At 42.2% G+C, this 18,212-nt stretch overlaps 1 protein-coding gene across 7 annotated transcripts in view; it reads left to right on the forward strand.

Annotated features, from left to right (window-relative positions):
• FBXO25 (F-box protein 25) overlaps window positions 1-11,069 on the forward strand; it is a 64,147-nt gene extending 53,078 nt beyond the window's left edge. For 4 of the 7 annotated variants that reach the window (XM_077812598.1, XM_077812599.1, XM_077812602.1 and 1 more), the window contains 2 exons: window positions 4,347-4,373; window positions 9,784-11,069. In XM_077812598.1, the coding sequence (XP_077668724.1) occupies window positions 4,347-4,373; window positions 9,784-9,873 (117 nt within the window). In that variant the 3' untranslated portion in view covers window positions 9,874-11,069. The remainder of the gene's footprint in view (window positions 1-4,346; window positions 4,374-9,783) is intronic. The other 3 variants (XM_077812600.1, XM_077812601.1, XM_077812605.1) reach the window with 1 other exon arrangement.
• The last annotated feature ends 7,143 nt before the right edge of the window (window positions 11,070-18,212 follow it).

Consider the following 18,212-nt stretch of genomic DNA (forward strand, 5'->3'; position numbering starts at 1 on the left):
GTAGATATGTGGACAGAGTTGGCATCGAGGTTTGTTTCATGGATTGGTTCCTGAGTTAGAGTTACTATGGTGCGGTGTGTAGTTGCTGGTGAGAATATGCTTCAGGTTGGCGGGTTGTCTGTGGGCGAGGACTGGCCTGCCTCCCAAGGCCTGTGAAACTGAGGGATCGTTGTCCAGGATGGGTTGTAGATCACTGATGATGCATTGGAGAGGTTTTAGATGAGGACTGTACGTGATGGCCAGGGGAGTTCTGTTGGTTTCTTTCTTGGGCTTGTCTTGCAGCAGGAGGCTACTGGCTACACGTCTGGCTCTGTTGATCTGTTTCCTTATTTCCTCATATGGGTATCGTAGTTTTGAGAATGCTTAGTGAAGATCTTGTAAGTGTTGGTCTCTGTCTGAGGGGTTGGAGCAAATGCGGTTGTACCTCAGCACCTGGCTGTAGACAATGGATCGTGTGGTTTGTCCGGGATGGAAGCTGGAGGCATGAAGGTAGGCATAGCAGTCGGTGGGTTTTCGGTATAGGGTGGTGGTACGTGACAGTCACTTATTTGCACCGTGGTGTCTAGGAAGTGGACCTTCCGTGTAGATTGGTCCAGGCTGAGGTTGATGGTGGGGTGGAACTTATTGAAATCATGGGGGAATTCTTCCAGGGTTTCCTTCCCCTGGGTCTAGATGATGAAGATGTCAGCAATGTAGCATAGGTAGAGAAGGGGCGTGAGTGGACGAGAGCTGAGGAAGTGTTGTTCCAGGTCAGCCATAAAAGTATTGGCATATTGTGGGGCTATGCGGGTGCCCATAGCGGTGCCACTGGTCTGGAGGTATATTTTGTCACCAAATTTGAAATCATTGTGCGTGAGGATAAAGTTACAGAGCTCAGCAACCAGTTGTGCTGTGGCATCATAAGGGATACTGTTCTTGGCAGCTTGTATTCCATCTGTGTGTGGTATGTTTGTGTAGAGAGCTTTTACATCCATGGTGGCTAGGATGGTGTTTTCTGGAAGATCACCAATGCATTGTAAAAAGAAAAGGAGTACTTAGAGACTAACTACAAATGCATTGTCGTTTTCTCAGGAAATCAGTGGTGTCACGGAGATAGCTGGGAGTGCTGGTGGCGTAGGGTTTGAGTAGACAGTCCACATATCCGGACAGTCCTTCAGTGAGAGTGCCAATGTCTGAGATGACGGGGTGTCCAGGATTTCCGGGTTTGTGGATCTTGGGTAATAGATAGAATAACCCTGGTTGGGGATCTAAGGGTATGTTGATTTGTTCCTGTGTTAGTGTAGGGAGTGTCCTGAGTAGATGGTGCGGTTTCTTAGTGTATTCCTCCATGGGATCTGAGGAAAGCGGCCTGTAGAATTTGGTATTGGAGAGTTGTCTGGCAGCCTCCTTTTGGTAGTCAGACCTGTTCATGATGACAATAGCACCTCCTTTATCAGCCTCTGATTATAATGTCAGGGTTGTTTCTGAGGCTGTGGATGGCATTGCGTTCTGCACGACTTAAGTTCTGAGGCAAGCGATGTTGTTTTTTCCACAACTTCTGCCTGTGCACGTCAGCGGAAGCATCCTATGTATAGGTCCAGACTGTCATTTCGACCCTCAGGAGGAGTCCATGTGGAGTTCTTTTTGTGCTGTTGATGGGAGGGTATCTGTGTATCAGTGTGCTGTTCAGTGTTACCTTGAAAGTATTCTTTGAGTCGGAGACGGCGAAAGTAGGCTTCCAGATCACCACAGAACTATATCATGTTTGTGGGGGTGGCGGGGCAGAAAGAGAGTCCCCGAGATAGGACAGACTCTTCTTCTGGCCTGAGTGTGTAGCTGGGTAGATTGACGATATTGCTGGGTGAGTTGGGGTACCACTGTTGTGGCCCCTTTTGGCAGGTAGGATTTTAGACAGCTTACAGTCCTTTTTCCTTTGTAGAGAGGTGAAGCATGTAATGTAGATCTCCTGTCTTATTTTAGTAAAGTCCGTTCGTATGGAAGGTTGGTTATTTATGAGAGTCTCCAGGTTGGAGAGCTCTTTTTTGACGTTTTCCTGTTTGCTGTATAGGATGCTGATCAGGTGCTTCCTCAGTTTCTTTGATAGTGTGTGGCATAATCTCTCACTGTGATCTGTGCAATATGTAGATAGCAATGGATTTTTCACCTTCAGTCCATTTGGTATGACCAGGTGGACCCGGTCAGTATGCAGCCCAAACAGGGGAAGCTAATGATCCAACCAGAGGACCAAATTCGGTGGTGCCTCAGGTGACACGTGACCAAGATTCATGTTGCACATACACTAAGAAGACTGAATTACCATTCCAGTACTCAGAACAAATTTGTTAAAATAAATTTGTTAAGTCTCTAAGGTGCCACAGTTCCTCCTTTTCTCATTCCAGTACTGTGACCATGCCTGATCCTGCTGACTTGAGGGATCTAGTAGAAGTGGTATGGCTGCAGAGTTAATAAACACATTTCTCCAAATGCAAATGTAGTAATCTTTGTGACACCATAATCACCTCCATAGCAACTGATCGTGATATCAGATAGGATTATGATTTCTGGTGTGGAATAAGCATGGATGTCTTTTGGGATTAGTGATAAGATATGGAGGTTTATCTCCTCTACAGCATTGGAATGTGAACCACATCAATACCATCTGACAAATGTTTGATAGTGCTGAAATAATTAGTGGTGTTACTTCATATTAAATGGATGATTTCTACACTATAAGTGGCACCCTTGTTGGCAGAGATGCCTGCCAAAGGCTTGATCAGCATGGAGCCTGAATTGCCTTCTTGCTCAGACCCTTTCACAAGCTTTTTAACCAAAAAAAGAGAAATCAACCAAGGGAAATGAAACTTTTGGTCTTGTCATCTCTGATGAGACTTTGTGCTCTTTGGAAACAGCTATCTTAACTGGAAAAAGAGGTATACCAGTTTAAATATATTAATGATAGTAACCCAAGTTGTGACAAACTCTCTGTTAGGGGTCAGTGTGGTACATGGTTTTAACTTGGTGTCAATAAATTGCATACAGTACAGTGGTTGGCTAATATCATTATAGTATCTGTAATTAACACCTATTTTTTCCAAACTGAAAATTGATCCTTTACAATGCTTTTGGACACGTTTTCTAAATGTTTGATTTATTCTGGAACTTTAAAATTTCCATGTGTTTTATTTTTTTAAAGGAAAAACGCTAGCTAGTTACTTTAAATTTTGTGGGGGCAGAGGGGAACTGATAAGAGTTTGTTAAATTATATATTATCAGTACATACTATGAAGAAAATAAAGGAAGATGTTTTCTTAATTGGATACCAATAATTCAAAATCTGGTCATTTTTTTAAAAGTTCAAAGTAATTTTGGACCCTTTGCTCTTTTTTTGTTTTTGTTTTACAGTTGTTTTCCTATCTTAAAACAAAAAAGTTGTTTTATCTCCTGTTATGTGAAAAACTCACACAAAAAGGAGAATAGCTGACTATACATGGAAACAGTGACACACACACACACAGACAGTAAAGAAAATTTTCTCACTTTTCAGTTTTTCAGTCATTCAGTTCTAGTAATCATAGCTGTTATTTGTAACAATAGTTTTATAAAACCTTCAGACAGCAATGTATAGGGTTTTTTTATTGATAGTATTCCTTTAAAACAAATGATCGTAGAAAACTTAAATACAGAAGTGAAATCATTACTAACTACTTCATAGGAGGTGTGGTAATATATAAAAGAACATCTTGTACTCTTTAATATTAAAAGAGGAAATGAATATAGCGCACACTCAACATCTCAAATGACACTTTGAGAAGTGATTTTTCAAAAAAAGACTGATCATTTTTAATATAGACTAACTATGTAATTACTCAGTGGAGTAAAAATGCTGGCATCTAGTACTATTAAGTGATGCATCTTTGTGAGCGCTTTTTGTTTATATCATAACTCTTCCATACTATTATGTGGTGTCACCAATGTGGGTAAATTTCTTCCATTGCTAACTGGATAATACATTTCAGCAGGTCTAGAGCTGGACATGACTGATGGAATATTTGTCCTTCTTTAATGGTAATTTTTTCAACGGTAAACAGATCATTGAAGCACTATGCAGTGACTAAAAGATATTTCAAGCAGATGATGTGCTCTAACACCTGTTCTTACTCCTCTGAGTTTTCGCAGTAGTTTGTTATGTAGGCTTTGTTTGCCAACGGATTAAAATAATCTAGTGCAGAATATTCCTATGGCAAATAATAATCAAAATCATATACTAAGCTTCTTATTCCAAATGACTGCCAGTCCAATAAATCTTAATGTTTCCTCTCTTTTACTTTATTGCACTCCTTCCTGCTTCTTCCTTCATGATCCCAAAGGACTACCACCTTGCTTTGTTATTCAAGGTATTTCATATGTGTTTCATCCCTGCTTTTATCGATGCTGATTCTGTAATGTTGAAGTGAACAAGATGTTCAATTGTAATTGATGTTTCGGTTTGTCATGATGGGCTAAGAACAAGCTATTTCTGCAGCTGTTGACACTATTTAGATACTGTAATCTTCCAAGCTCAGCTTTGCACTTTTTGCTGTTGTTGCTATTTTTATTGCAGTGTTCCTCACTGTACTGTTTCAACTCAAGGCACTAAATTCAGCCTCTGATGTAAGCAGGTGCAGCTGTCACTGAACTCAGAAATTTATGCCCTCTTACACGAAGGATGAATTTTGCACAAAGTAGGCATTAATGGCTGTTTCCACATTCTAATGGATTTAGTTCAGCACTGAAATCTGAGAACAGTAAAGGCAACATTACAGAATTCTGTCTCTGCAATATGAAACAAAGGTACTGGAATTGCTTTTACCCCACTGAATAATTTAATGACACTTTAACCTGTTTTACTCGAAGACCTTCTACAAATAGTAGTTTTTTAAAAAAGACCTCTTGTGATTGGAGGAAAAGGAAATGATGACATTGCTTTCTGAATGAGACATTTACAGAAAAGAATTACACATTAGAGCACTGGAGGCCTATGGTTGTCATGGGAACTTCATAATTTGCAATGAAGCTGAAATTTTGAGAAGAAAACAATAATATTTATCATTCGGTGCTCCTTGTAGGCAGTGCACATTTTCTTTCAACTTACATTTGTTTTGATCTAGTTAAATAGATTTCTTGAAATTCAATTGGAAGTGAATCATTATGCATGAGCAAGATTTTAAATCAAAATAACTCTCAGAAGCAAGAGCATTCAGATTCACCAGCGGATATGCAATGCCTTACCTCTGATAAAAACATGCATATAGCTCTTCAAATCCATAACGCTCTTCCATAGTAATATTGCTATCTGGGTTTAAAAAACAAAAATGGATTTTAGTTGATTGTTCTTCAGACTTCTCTTCCTGACTGAAAGGAGGAGCTTGGGAAGGTGTTTTTCATGCTGTTGTGACGAACAAAACAGACAACACCTGACAGGCTGTGGCTTAGAATTACATTTAGAAAGACTGTGGAGGGCAACAAAACTAACTCTTCTCCAGGAATCTAGCTCTGGTAGGCAGAGGTCCCAGAAGCTGGGAAATGAGTTCTGATGGCAATGGGGAGAAGGTGGGTGCTAGCTGGCTAGTTACAGTATCTGATTTCCAGGGAGAAAGACTCCTCTGCCATTGCAGTTTGTAGAAGAGCCCTTCTCAAGAGAATAAGTGAGGTTCAGCTTTCATCTGTTCCAAGCCCTTGGCATCTTTCTGTGCTGACTGCAGCATCTCCTATCCTCCCTGTCTCTGAAGGCAGTTCAGTTAGGGACCTTATTGTGAGATGTTCACTTTTTTATCAGCTTTTCTCCCTGCTTCCCATGTCATTAAAAGAGCACCCTGCTCTCAGACTCTGTCCTTAGACAGTAAGCAAAAGAAGGGACATAAATAATCTTCATTTTAAAATCTCATTTAACACTTTTTTTCTTTAAACCTAGACTAAGGTATTTATTTTTAGAGAATGAGACTCTCCCTTTCAAAAGTTCCATGGCATCTAGACCGCCATTTAAAATGGATGCTTCATCCTTAGCTTGCACTATTGTGCCTACATATGTGTGCTTCCATCCCTAGATTTTAAGGACTTGAATTCAGAGCTCCCATTTTTAAGTTCTTGCTTTCTGTGAAATACAGTTCCGTTTTTTCCTCATTGAAATGTCAGTGGAATACTTCCATTGACAGCAGTGGTGTGTAACGTTAATGGTAGAGGCTGTATGATTTCTTTACTGTGTTTTTATCTTCTTTGAGCCTTTCTGCTCAACACACTGGATTTATGGTTATACGTAGCAAGTACACTAAAAAGCAGGTGTTTATGAGCTTTATGAACATTGTCTTTTAAGATATTTACTCACCTCACTATCCAGACTTGTTCAGGACTTTGTGCTTACTGCAGCTATAGCATTTCCTTCTGATAATGGTTGTTACAGGTTACAAAAGGCATGTGAGCATTTAATCATAAAATTAACTCAAATCCTAAATGTTTTTCAGCAATACAAGAGCCTCATGCTGAGGCTAGGCTCTCAATAACATTAGTTTTAAAGCAAAACCAGATGGCTCAGTGGGATAGCATTGACGGAGCCTTTCAACTTGAGGTCACAATTTAAACCCTGACCAGTCCAGTATAGATCAAAAGTCAGTGACTGAAAATGCCATATGCAAAACAAACTGGAGATCTGTCAGCCATTCCTCCAGTGTCACAACTGGCTGTATCTGTGGAGAAACTGAGAATTGGGTGCGAATTACACTCTCCTCACCCCTGCTACAAATATTCTGTCTAGAACAAGGACCACAGCAGTGCAGGAAGCTTGCTCTGCTGCTGCCCTTCTTTTGTGTGTGTGTGTGTGGGGGGGGAGACATATGGGAAATGGGACATCAACCTTGTATCTTCCCAAATAATTAAATACAGTACAGTGGGGGGGGGGGGTGAGGAGGAGTGATCCAATTTCTATGATTTTTCCACTGTTATGAAAGCTTGCATTTTAAAGTGTCAAATTTAGCAAGCCTTTGCTAGGATATTTTAGACTTGTTGAATCTAATCACCGAAAATAAGTATGCATGATAAAATACTGAAGGTATGATTGGCATTTTATGCATGCTTAGTATATGTTTGAGTATTTGCAAGAGATATTAACCAAAATGCACATAACTTTAAAACACACTCTGTCTCACATTCCTTCTGAATGCTGTTGGCATTTTATGTTGGTACAGTGAAATATAAGAAAATAGTAAAATAACCATGGCAGGGAAGGAGTTCTTAAAAACTACCCAGAAGCGTGCATGTTGGTCTCCTTACAGCTCAAAGCATGGAAATTAGGACGTGTCCCAGTTTAATTACAACTAATACATTTTGACAGTTTTTGTTTTCAGTTTCCTATCATCCTTCTTCTGAAAGTAATTTTTCAGAAGATAAAGGAAATGTTGAAATGGAAAAACTAAAAGAGCACAGCTTGTTGGCTGTGAGTTAGAAGCAGCGTGGGGATCCGCAATAAAAATAGCTGCTTTCACCTCTGTCTCCTGTTCCAGTTTATGCTGCCACACAAGGCTTTTTGTCCACAGTTTACCACTTAAGCATTAAGAGTGTTAAGTCTTTAAAACTCAAAAGTAATGCTATTGAAATGATAAATGACAAGCACTGCGTACTCCTTGAGAGGTTTCAGAGTAGCAGCTGTGTTAGTCTGTATTCGCAAAAAGAAAAGGAGTACTTGTGACACCTTAGAGACTAACACATTTATTTGAGCAGAAGCTTTCGTGGGCTACAGCTCACTTCATCTTATGCTCAGATAAATTTGTTAGTCTCTAAGGTGCCACAAGTACTCCTTTTCTTTTTACTCCTTGAGAGTTTCTCCTAAATGGATATATGTGGCAATCCCCACGGCCTTTTAAGCCTCTTGGCAGGCACACGAAAGGGCCTTTTCCCCACTACAAATACAGCTTGCTCCAACACAAGAACTATGTTGTAACTGGTTCCTTCAAATCCATGGTATTTGTAGAGGGGAAGAGCCCTGAGTTTCCTGCCCTAGCTTCCCAACAGATCTGAGGAACAATTTGAAGTAGCCTTCAATGACTTGACCACTTCCTCCCTTGCAGAAGAGGACAGTAAGTAGCACTGAAAATCTTTAGAACTGGAGTCCATTGCAGGAGAATCTGATTCTGCAGCATTTTCCACTTGCAAAGTTCCACATTGCTCCTGCTCTTACTTCTTTAAAAATAAAATGTTACAACCCCACCCCTCCCCCCCAATAGTTAATACTAGAAGGGGAAAGTGGGAGGGGGAAACAGCTAGGAAAAAAGTAAAACAAGAAACAGATGTCTCCTGTATTTCTGTTTCTTCACGTGTAACTATGTTTGTTGTAGGGATTGTCTTGTTGAGCACACAGCTAGCACTAAAGTGAGAAAAGATGGGGAATGGAGGGGATAATTATTTAGGGAGGAAGAATTAAAAAGAAACAGAAGAAGTGCTACTGTACAGTTCTCCAAGAATAATATTGCTCCAAAACGTATTGGTCCACCAGCCATGTCAGATAAACAATTGGGCATTCGGATTGATAAAATGTAAATGCTGCTACTTTTATTTAGCTGTCCCTACAGTTTTCTCTCCATTTCCTTTCCCCAGTCATTCTGCCTTAAGAATGTTAACCATACTGCCTGTAGGTTTATGTTACTGTTTGCATGTGTGTGTGTAAAGCCAATACTGTAATGTATGGTATCCAATCCCGAAGCTCTAATTAAAGTTCTTCTCCCATTTGTTTGTGTACTCTCTCCTCTCTATAATGATCTGCCCAAAAGTGAGTTAAGGCATATCACCTAAAATACTAATCCATACCCACGCCAGCTCTGGCCATTAGTGCAACTCCCACCACCACTGCCTTAGCACTGCTCTCTTTCCCTTCCAAGCCATTCAAAGTGTCACCGCCAAAATTATACTCCTTGCTGGTTGATCAGACCATGTCATTTCCCTTTCTGAATCACTTCACTGGCTTTGCCTTGGCCCTCACGTCAAGATTAAACCTCTCAACCTTGCTTTCGGAGTCCCACACAACTGTCTGCCTATAGATCTAATCACTTATTGTATTCCCCATTCTCTCTTCCAGTGCCACCAGCATTGCAAACCCCTACTTTCCATGCTGCAACCCCCTATTTTCATGGTGGGTCATCCCTATTCCAGTGTGCAATCCCGCCCCCTTCCCACCCCCCTTTCATATCCATCGTAAAGGTTCACATTTTCCTTAAGGCCTAAAGCCAGGCAACATTAAAGAGTAAGGATCTAAGGTAACTATTTCCTCCTCACCACCCAGTGCATCTTTTCTGCTTTCAAGTTTGCTGGAGTACAGGCTGTCTCTGTCTGTTTTATACAGGTCCAAAAGCCCTTGGGACAAAGGGAGAGGGAATGTGGAGAAGCTTGTTCTATGATTTCTTGGTTGTATCACAGCAGTGCCTAGAAACCCCAATCAGGGCTTGGAGCCCCATTGTGTTGCTGTATAGGCACGGTGTACACATAACAAAAGAGATAGTCATTGTCCCAAGGAGCTTCCAATCTAAGTAACTATATGTTCTTGGCAATTTTTTCTTGGGAAGGGCCTTGTAGGCTTTGAACCAGAGTTCCAGAAGGCCAGTGACTTAAAAAACTGGTCTAGTCGGCTGTCCAGCTACTTAATTTGTCTTTTTAAAATGTAAAACTGAGGTGTGAATTCTTGCAGTTCTTTTCTTTTAAAATCAATACTCAGCAGCTTTTTGTTTTTGTGAGTATTTTTTTAAAGGAGAAAATAACTTTTTTCCCTCCTCTTAATTTTGCTAGGATACAGGGCATCCCTGCACAGCCAATGATCCAGACACCTGTTTCATGCCAGTTTCTCCACAGCACTTCATTGATCTCTTCAAATTTTAAGAGGTGCAATGGCCTTGTTTTCGTTCTTATTTTTGGTCATCTTTGTGAAGAATCATGCAGTATGTATTATGCTTTGTGTGCAGTATCTTTTTAAATGTACTTCATAGTAAAAAGGGATGTCTAGGAGGGAGGGGGGAAATTGGAGAGGTGTATTCCAAATGCTGTTGTGTGCAGAAATGAACTGAAGAGGAATAAATATCTCCAATGAAGACACATTCTGTAGGCATGTCTACAAAAGGCTCTTTTGAATCCAAGAAAGAGTACATTTTTAGTCCTGCCTTTAAGTCCATTTTGTACTGATTTAACATTTCATTAAGCCTGTTGAGACTTGGGGGAGAGAGTTGTTGGAAGGGCTATTCTTGGAGTGACCAAAAGCAATTTGTCTTAATCCTTCACTCTTTTTATGCCACCATTTTCCAAGTACTTACATACACTTTGCACATTTATAAATATTCATCTGATACCTTTTTGGACTCCTTCATAAATATCAAGTCAGTTACCAAGTTGGCATTAATCATTGTGAGTTTGTGTGTGAATAAAATATAGAGTTGTGATTATCTGTTGTTGAACCTGTTATGAAGGAAACCAACCTCTGTACATACATTATGCAAAATATTTATTTTCTTAAAAGGTATTTTATTAACTACATCAAACCTGTTTAAAGACATCCTAAATAGTATGGGAAGCTGTTCAGTGGCGCTGAAGAATGATGGATTTTTCCAATGGTAGCCGCTGTCTTTTATTTTTATTTAATTTTTATTTTACATTTGGTGTTAAACTATTGCAGAAGGACTTTTAGACATCCTCAAGAAAGGACACATTATTGAGCAGAAAATTAATACAGCACGTTGCTAGGCCTCTGGTACAGTGGTGGTATTATATTGTTCTAGTAACTGAGGCTCCGAGCTGGAAATTCTTTGCACTAAAAGGTCGCTTGTTGATCTGGAGCACCTCCTGCTGACTAACCCCATAGAGATGTGAATTCTGCAGGAAGCTACCTTCTTATACCTTGTAAATTACAGAGGAGGGGAGGGGCGCTGTCCAGAGACAGGAAGAAATAACAAAGTTATTCACAAAGTTTTTTGGAGAGGTCATTTACCAACTGTGTAATGTAAAGACAAAACATATTATATATCACACTGCTTGTTTTGAATCTAGTTTTGTACACAATGTAATAAATCATGTTTTACCTATTATTCTCTAGCAATTTCTTTTGCATTTAGAAATGAGTCTGTTTGAATTTATAGCACTGGCTTCTGTGTCCATCACCAATATAGGTTAGCATTTGTTAACCGAACAAGAAAAATGTAGATATCTACTGTTCTCCTATCATTTTTAATTTATATTAACAGAGCCAGACCTTTAGCACGGGTGGATTGTGCAGGAAAGAGAATATTTAAGTGCTTGAAAAGAAAAGTTAGCTCTTTACGGTAAGGGAACTGTTCTTCCCTCGGTTTCATACTGCTGCCATGTCCTTATCGATGCCCATGTGAAAGGTAACAAACCTTTTTGCCCTAAAGCTGAAATAAATAAAAATCAGATGTTGAGCTCATAAGACTCCCTCCTCGATGCAGTTGGTTTTGGGGTTGTGTTGGTGTTTGTTTTGAGTCTAACATTTAACTTGGGATGCTTGGGAGGACGGTAAGGAAGCAGGGTTTACTGTTCGTGCAGAATGCAGCTGCCACCTCCTCTACAGGACAGACCACCCTCCACACACAACCTCCGGGCTCCAATTACGCCACTGCACTAGTGTGCTTCTGTTGCCAGTTCTAGTAACCCTCTCTCCATGCACACGCTGTCAAGCCAGTTGTGTTCTCTGAGACAGTGCAGTTTAGTAAGACCAGGGTAAAGCATATAAGAAGCAGAGCTTAAGGGCTTAAATGTTGGGCCCATTAAAGTCAATGGGAGTTTTGCCATTGACTTCATAGGCTACAGGATTTTTCACACAATCATCTCATTAAGGGATTTGACTATGAATCAGGTCCCCAAGAAAGTCAGATCCTCTGACCACTTTTAGGACATAAGACAAGGGTCTCCTTTTTCAGAAAGCTTTCACACCATAGCTGGCATGATTTAACTAAAGCAGCCCTTCGTGTAACAAAAGAAGGGACAAGAGGAGGGGACGGTCATAGAGGGATGCGCTAAACCAATCTGCATTAAGGTAGAGACTACAGCGTTGGGAGATACAACAAAACCCTAAGAGCTATTATATGGTCCAGGTATTCAAGCTGATTCGTTCACTTTACTCGTTCTGCAGTACTTTATTCTTTGCCCCTTCTAATATTGGTGAATTTTTAGCCCTTGATCCTTGAAGCTCCTTTGTTCAAATACTTTTGGCTTAGTCTAAGGTAAGGGAGATTTTTTTTCTAGAAAAAAGAAAAGGAGTACTTGTGGCACCTTAGAGACTAACCAATTTATTTGAGCATGAGCTTTTGTGAGCTACAGCTCACTTCATCAGATGCATACCGTGGAAACTGCAGCAGACTTTTTCCACGGTATGCATCTGATGAAGTGAGCTGTAGCTCACGAAAGCTCATGCTCAAATAAATTGGTTAGTCTCTAAGGTGCCACAAGTACTCCTTTTCTTTTTGCGAATACAGACTAACACGGCTGTTACTCTGAAACTTTTTTTTCTAGAGTTGGTCACCCTAACTTTAGATGACTTGGGTTTGTTTTTTGGTTTTTTTTTTTTTTGGGGGGGGGGGGGCTCAATTCACATTTCAAAGGCAAAAGTAGAGACCCTGTCATTCGATTAGAGCATTAGCACAAATTATAACAAATGTGTGCTCTGGCCTCTGGCGCATTGCATAGTAAATATTTATTTATTAAATGTTTCACCATACTTAACATGCTACAGTACTGCACAGATTATCTGACCTCACACTAGCTGCCTGCTTACTTTGCACAGCGCTTTCAGCTGAGGTGCCCAATGCGTTACAAAAGTTGAGTAAATCTCACACTTATAGGTTACAACATCACTAGTGCCTGTACACATGTCCATGCATGTGATCATGCCAGAAGCCCCCCTACTTTCCACCGCTAAACCCTGGAAACATGTAGCTGAATGTAAGTACAGGGTAAGTTAGCATGCTTGAGGGGGTGTATGTAAGGACCCATCTTGGATTGTGGCATGGCCCTGTACATGTTCCAGGGGGCTGGGTGGATAGAGGCAATGGGCATGTACCTGGTTCTGCATTTCCATAGTCCTCCAATACCCACAGGGCACTGAAATCTTTTGTCTGTCCTTTACCCTATCTATAAAGATCCCTGTCTGTTGCCCCATTTTCACCAGTAGTAGCAAGCTGTGCTGACCACACCAGAGCAGTTCTCCACTGCACTTTTTTTTTTTTAACCAGTACACATGAACATGGAGCCTGTTCTGAGAGCAGCCACCTGGCCCACTGACCACACCCAGGCCCCATCAGTGTGTGGCTGGGGTACAGCATCCTCTACAACTTTCCCCGGAGCAACAGGAACATACACTTGTACCTGGAGATTTCATGCAGGCTGCTGCAGGTGGGCATACAGTGGCCTCTGGCCCAATGATGGGAACATATCAAGCACATGAGGCTCTTATACAGGACAGTAAAGACTCCAAAAGTCACTCCGGGAAGGCTCCTTGTTCATACCCCTTCTATGATGAGCTGGACCAGGTGCCGTCCAGGGCTGCCAGGGCAGTGCCTGAAGTTGCTCACACGCACACCCCCCAACACTGCCAGCCTCATTGCTGGGATGCCAATGGAGGCCAGGGTGAGGTGGCAACAGGGACCATGAAGGAAGTTGTGGAAGACTTGCAGGACATGGAGCCCGTGACTCTGCCCCCTCTACCCAAAGAAGCTGGTTGACAAAATCCACACACACCCTGCCCCCACCAAACCTGAACCACAGCAAGACCCAAGGCTGGTGAGTTAGAATGGACTGCCCCACCCTCCCTGCCAATATCCCCTCTTACTCTGGTGCTATAATCCTGATTTTAAGCCCAGCTCCCTACTCCACTTCCATCTTTACAGGTTCCCTGAGCAAAACACAGCTATAAATCAATCATTTTATTGATTGCCAGTTAGCCATTATGCATTTTGCAGAAGCAATAAAGCCGATCAACAAACAATCTTTGTTCATTTCTCACCCAACATGCAGGCACTGATGGTTCTGGTGCTGTGTGGATCAGAGGAAGAGGGAGTGGGTTTAGAAAGATTCCCAGTTGGGGATGGTTCATTATAAAAAACTTATGGTTGTTTATCTAAAGTTAGCAACAGCTCTCTTTTGTCCCTTGGAAGATTATACAGTTTCAGTTCTCTCAGCCAACCCCAAATATACTGTCCCCTTACATCAGAAACCCAGAGAATGGAGGTGAAGTTGAGGTGGCAGATGCAGGTTAGACGCAGGAAAGCGAAGGGAAAACTTTTTGGTTGTCTGAGGAAAAGTTAGTCACAGCGATCCTTTCTCACTTGGAAGACAACAGAATTTTTACCATTCCTGAGTATGTCATTGCCCCACCCTGAGACATGCTGCAGGAAATGGGGCTGAGGGCAGGACCCTGCCTGGCAGCTGCATAAACCCAAGAGGATGTCCCTTTGCAGAGGAGAGGCAAGAGTGATCTGGTGCTGACCTGAAACATCAGAGTACAAAAATAAAGTTGTACTGTGTCTTTTTCTTTCTCTGTTTAATTCATCATTGTTAGGCAGGCACAGGGCAAGATTTTGTGGTGATGCCAGGGTGGAGGAGGGTGTGTGTGCGCATTGTTCATGGTTCATATTTCCCTTTCCATCAAAGCTCCGTATGCTAGCTGAGAATATAGTCAAGTTCCAGTTGACTTGCCTCCCAGTTCCGGAAGTATATACAACAAACTTTTGTTGTAGCAGAAACTCCAGCTGCATCCTGAGCTTCAATGGAAGTGGAAATCATTTTGGTCCATTGTTATAGGTGACCAAACCCCTCCATTCAGTAACAGGTAGAGGGGTGCTTTGTAGTATATAGGTCTGTTTGTTTGCCTGGGATAGAATTTTGATACTCTTCTACTGATATGTGTAGACAAAGACACTGTGATGTTGCTTCTGCCTAGTCAGATGGATTTGTTAATACAATGGGAATAGATAAGAGCAGTTAAAGTGTTACTCAGAGCACACTTTAAGATTGCCTCAACACCTATCAAAGCAAAAGCAAGCAACCAGTTGGGAGGGGCAAAGGGACTTATAGGGGAGGTATAAAACACTAAAAGACCAAAGAAATGCCTGTCCCTGACCTGGAGCACAAACTCACTCCTTACCCCTCCCACTGGGTACAAAAGAGGTGGGATGAAGACCCCCAGACCCAAAATGGAACATGACCCTAAGTTGTAAGGGGTGGGACCGGGAGCATGCCTCCTGGGGGGGGGAGGGGGACAAGACACTGGGAAACAAGGCTCTGCAGAGTCAAGAGTTATGGAACACGTTTGCTGGAAACTAACCTCAATAAACATTGCATTGTCTATACTTCAGACTTCTGGTTTTCTGCTTTCTGTCTGCGTGACAAGAAGCAGGGGAGAGTGTGAAAGGAAAGCCCTCTAACATTGCCCCTTAGTAGAAACATCTCTCTGGCATAGGTTTCCTCCACAGAAGTGGAATGCCACTTCTCTTTTCAGCCTGGCTACCTTGAAAACACATTATGTTCTCCAAAGGTTGCCCAGCCTAAAAAAAAAATAAGAAATTGCAAACTGGTAACTTAGCCCCTGGAAGGAACTGTCACCCACACTCCACCCCACCCCTTGACACACTATGGAAATTTCATAAAACATTAGTACATGTATCTTACCCTTCGTAGCCACTGCTCTTTCCTCATGGACTGCAAAAGTCTGAAAATCCAGGGCAGTCTAACAATTGCAGCTCTGGAATGCTGAAAAGTATCAATATTGTGGCCTTTCACAGCAAACTTATGGGGGGGAATTTCTTGGCTTCTTCCAAAGGACAAAAAATAATGCTGCCCTTGTCTTTGGATTGGCAGGATGTCTGGCTCCCACGAGGAAAACCATTCCACCAGGTGGGCAGGAGCAGCACCGTAGAGGGAGGAGTATCTTGAAGGACCTGTTAATTGGCATGGACAGGAGAAACCAGGACCAGTCTAGGTGCCATAGGGCATGGGAGGTTCAGGCTTTTCAGCAGAAAGAGACACTGATGCATCAGTTTATAGGGCAGGTGTTACACCATAGGAAACAGGAGCATGCTATAATGGAAAGACTGATAGAACTGGGGCCCTAATGCGTTGGGGGTCCACGTGCTACCATAGCCACTGCATCTTCGTTAAATTACCACCACCACCTCCTCCTCCTCCTCCCAGACCACCCCCTGAGCAACCTGGAGGAGCCTGCAGGATTTCTAGGACCACACCCTCCACTGGCACCCTAAACCAGGAGGAGAACAATGAGCCAAGAGGACTCCCTGAACCCCACCAAGTGCCCAAACCCAATCCCCAGACAGGAGATGTCTCTGTTTGTCCCCAATCATTCCCCCCTTGTCGGGCAAGAGCAAAGAGATAGGTACAGAGACATCAAAATTTGGCTGTTGCTCAAGGAGTCAGTCCCCGTTATGTTTTGCTGGTTTACATTGCCTTTTAAAAATATTTCAATTACACATTCTGTACAGTACTTTTAATAGATGTTATACTTTCCTTAACCTGTTTGTGGAGCCTCCTTCACTGTGGTGAATGTAAGATGTTTTCAGGTTCAGGATTGGGTCACAGGAATCACAACACATGAACTGGAATAGTGCAACTGTCTAGTACCATCACAGTGCAAGCATGATTTTGCCCATCCCACACTGACAACTCCCACCCGCTCCTCCCCTAGGTTAGGAAATAGCCACAGTACCAAGGATACAAGGGAGGAATGGTGAAAGTGTGGTTAGTGTTATGTGCTTACAGAGAGCACTGCTAGCTTTAAATCAACAGAACTCACAGCACTAAAAATAGGTAGAGAAATGTCTTTATGGCTTGATTCACATGCAGGAAACAAAGCACAGTCCAAGTAACAATACAGGCCTCTGCCATTACCCTGTGATAAATAGCCCCTCTTCCCCCCTCCCCCCAAACTCTAAGCAGTTTCAATTCTGGGATGAGTGCTCCATAACATCTGCTAAGTGCAGGTAGCACGGCTGTAAAGAATGGTTTAAAAAACAGATCTCCATAAAGCAAATGTTGATAAGGTCATTGGGAGAGATTGAGTGCTCCCGATACCAGAGGTTTGGAAACAAGTGTGAAAAGCTAAGATGAAAGCTCTGCACAATGACTGCAGTACAACTCACCCACCACCCTGCACAGCACTAACCCAACACTAAGACGATAACACAGTAGAGATTCCCTGTTATAATGGTCTGTGATTTGTGAACTGTCACAGGAACGAAGGGCTAATGATCTCCAGCTACAAGTGAACAAAACCATGTAGCCCCACAAGTACGTGCAATGTTCCATCAGGTGCTTTTCCAGCAGCTGGGTGACACTTTGCCTCAGCACAGGTAGATGTCATCCTCTGCCTCCCTGCTGTGCCAAGATATGTGCATATATGGCATCTCTGATTTCCCTTGCCTTCTGGGACCCAGGACCAGCATGCATGTAGGTGAGATCTAGCTGCCTGTACAGAGTTTGTAAACCCGACTTGTCCTGTGCCCACACAGGAGGCAAGCACTTCCTTTTACCTTCACAAACATTATGGGGAGTGCAGCAGGCAACAGTTATATGAATGTCACTGGCCACGCTGGCATCCAGACATGTGGACAGCACCACTGAGATTTCAGCCTACAAAACTCATATTCCACAATCATTCTGCAGCTATTGCATTTGTAACTAAATTCTCTTTTCCCAGATTCAGTCATGTTGGGGTTTCACAAGCCAAGTTAGGAACAGGTATGTAGGATTCCAAAATAACAGTTGGCACAGATATGCCGTAGAGAACCAAATCATTTCTGAGACAAAGTTCCTTCTTAAAGTAAAAGCGGCAAAGAGTCCTGTGGCACCTTATAGACTAACAGATGTATTGGAGCATAAACTTTCATGGGTGAATACGCACTTCATTAGATGCATATAGTGGAAATTTCCAGAGGCAGCTATAAATATGCAAGCAAGAATCAGGCTAGGGATAACGAGGGAGGATGAGGCCGGCTTCTAGCAGTTGAGGTGAAGAGAAGGAGGGAGGAAGGAGAAACTGCTTTTGCAGTTGGTGAGCCATTCACAGTCTCTGTTTAATCCTGAGCTGATGATGTCAAATTTGCAAATGAACTGAAGCTCAGCAGTTTCTCTTTGAAGTCTGGTCCTGAAGGTTTTTTGCTGCAGGATGGCTACCTTTAAATCTGCTACTGTGTGTCCAGGGAGGT

The sequence above is a fragment of the Eretmochelys imbricata genome, chromosome 3, assembly GCF_965152235.1.
Source record: "Eretmochelys imbricata isolate rEreImb1 chromosome 3, rEreImb1.hap1, whole genome shotgun sequence".
Lineage (NCBI taxonomy): Eukaryota > Metazoa > Chordata > Testudines > Cheloniidae > Eretmochelys > Eretmochelys imbricata.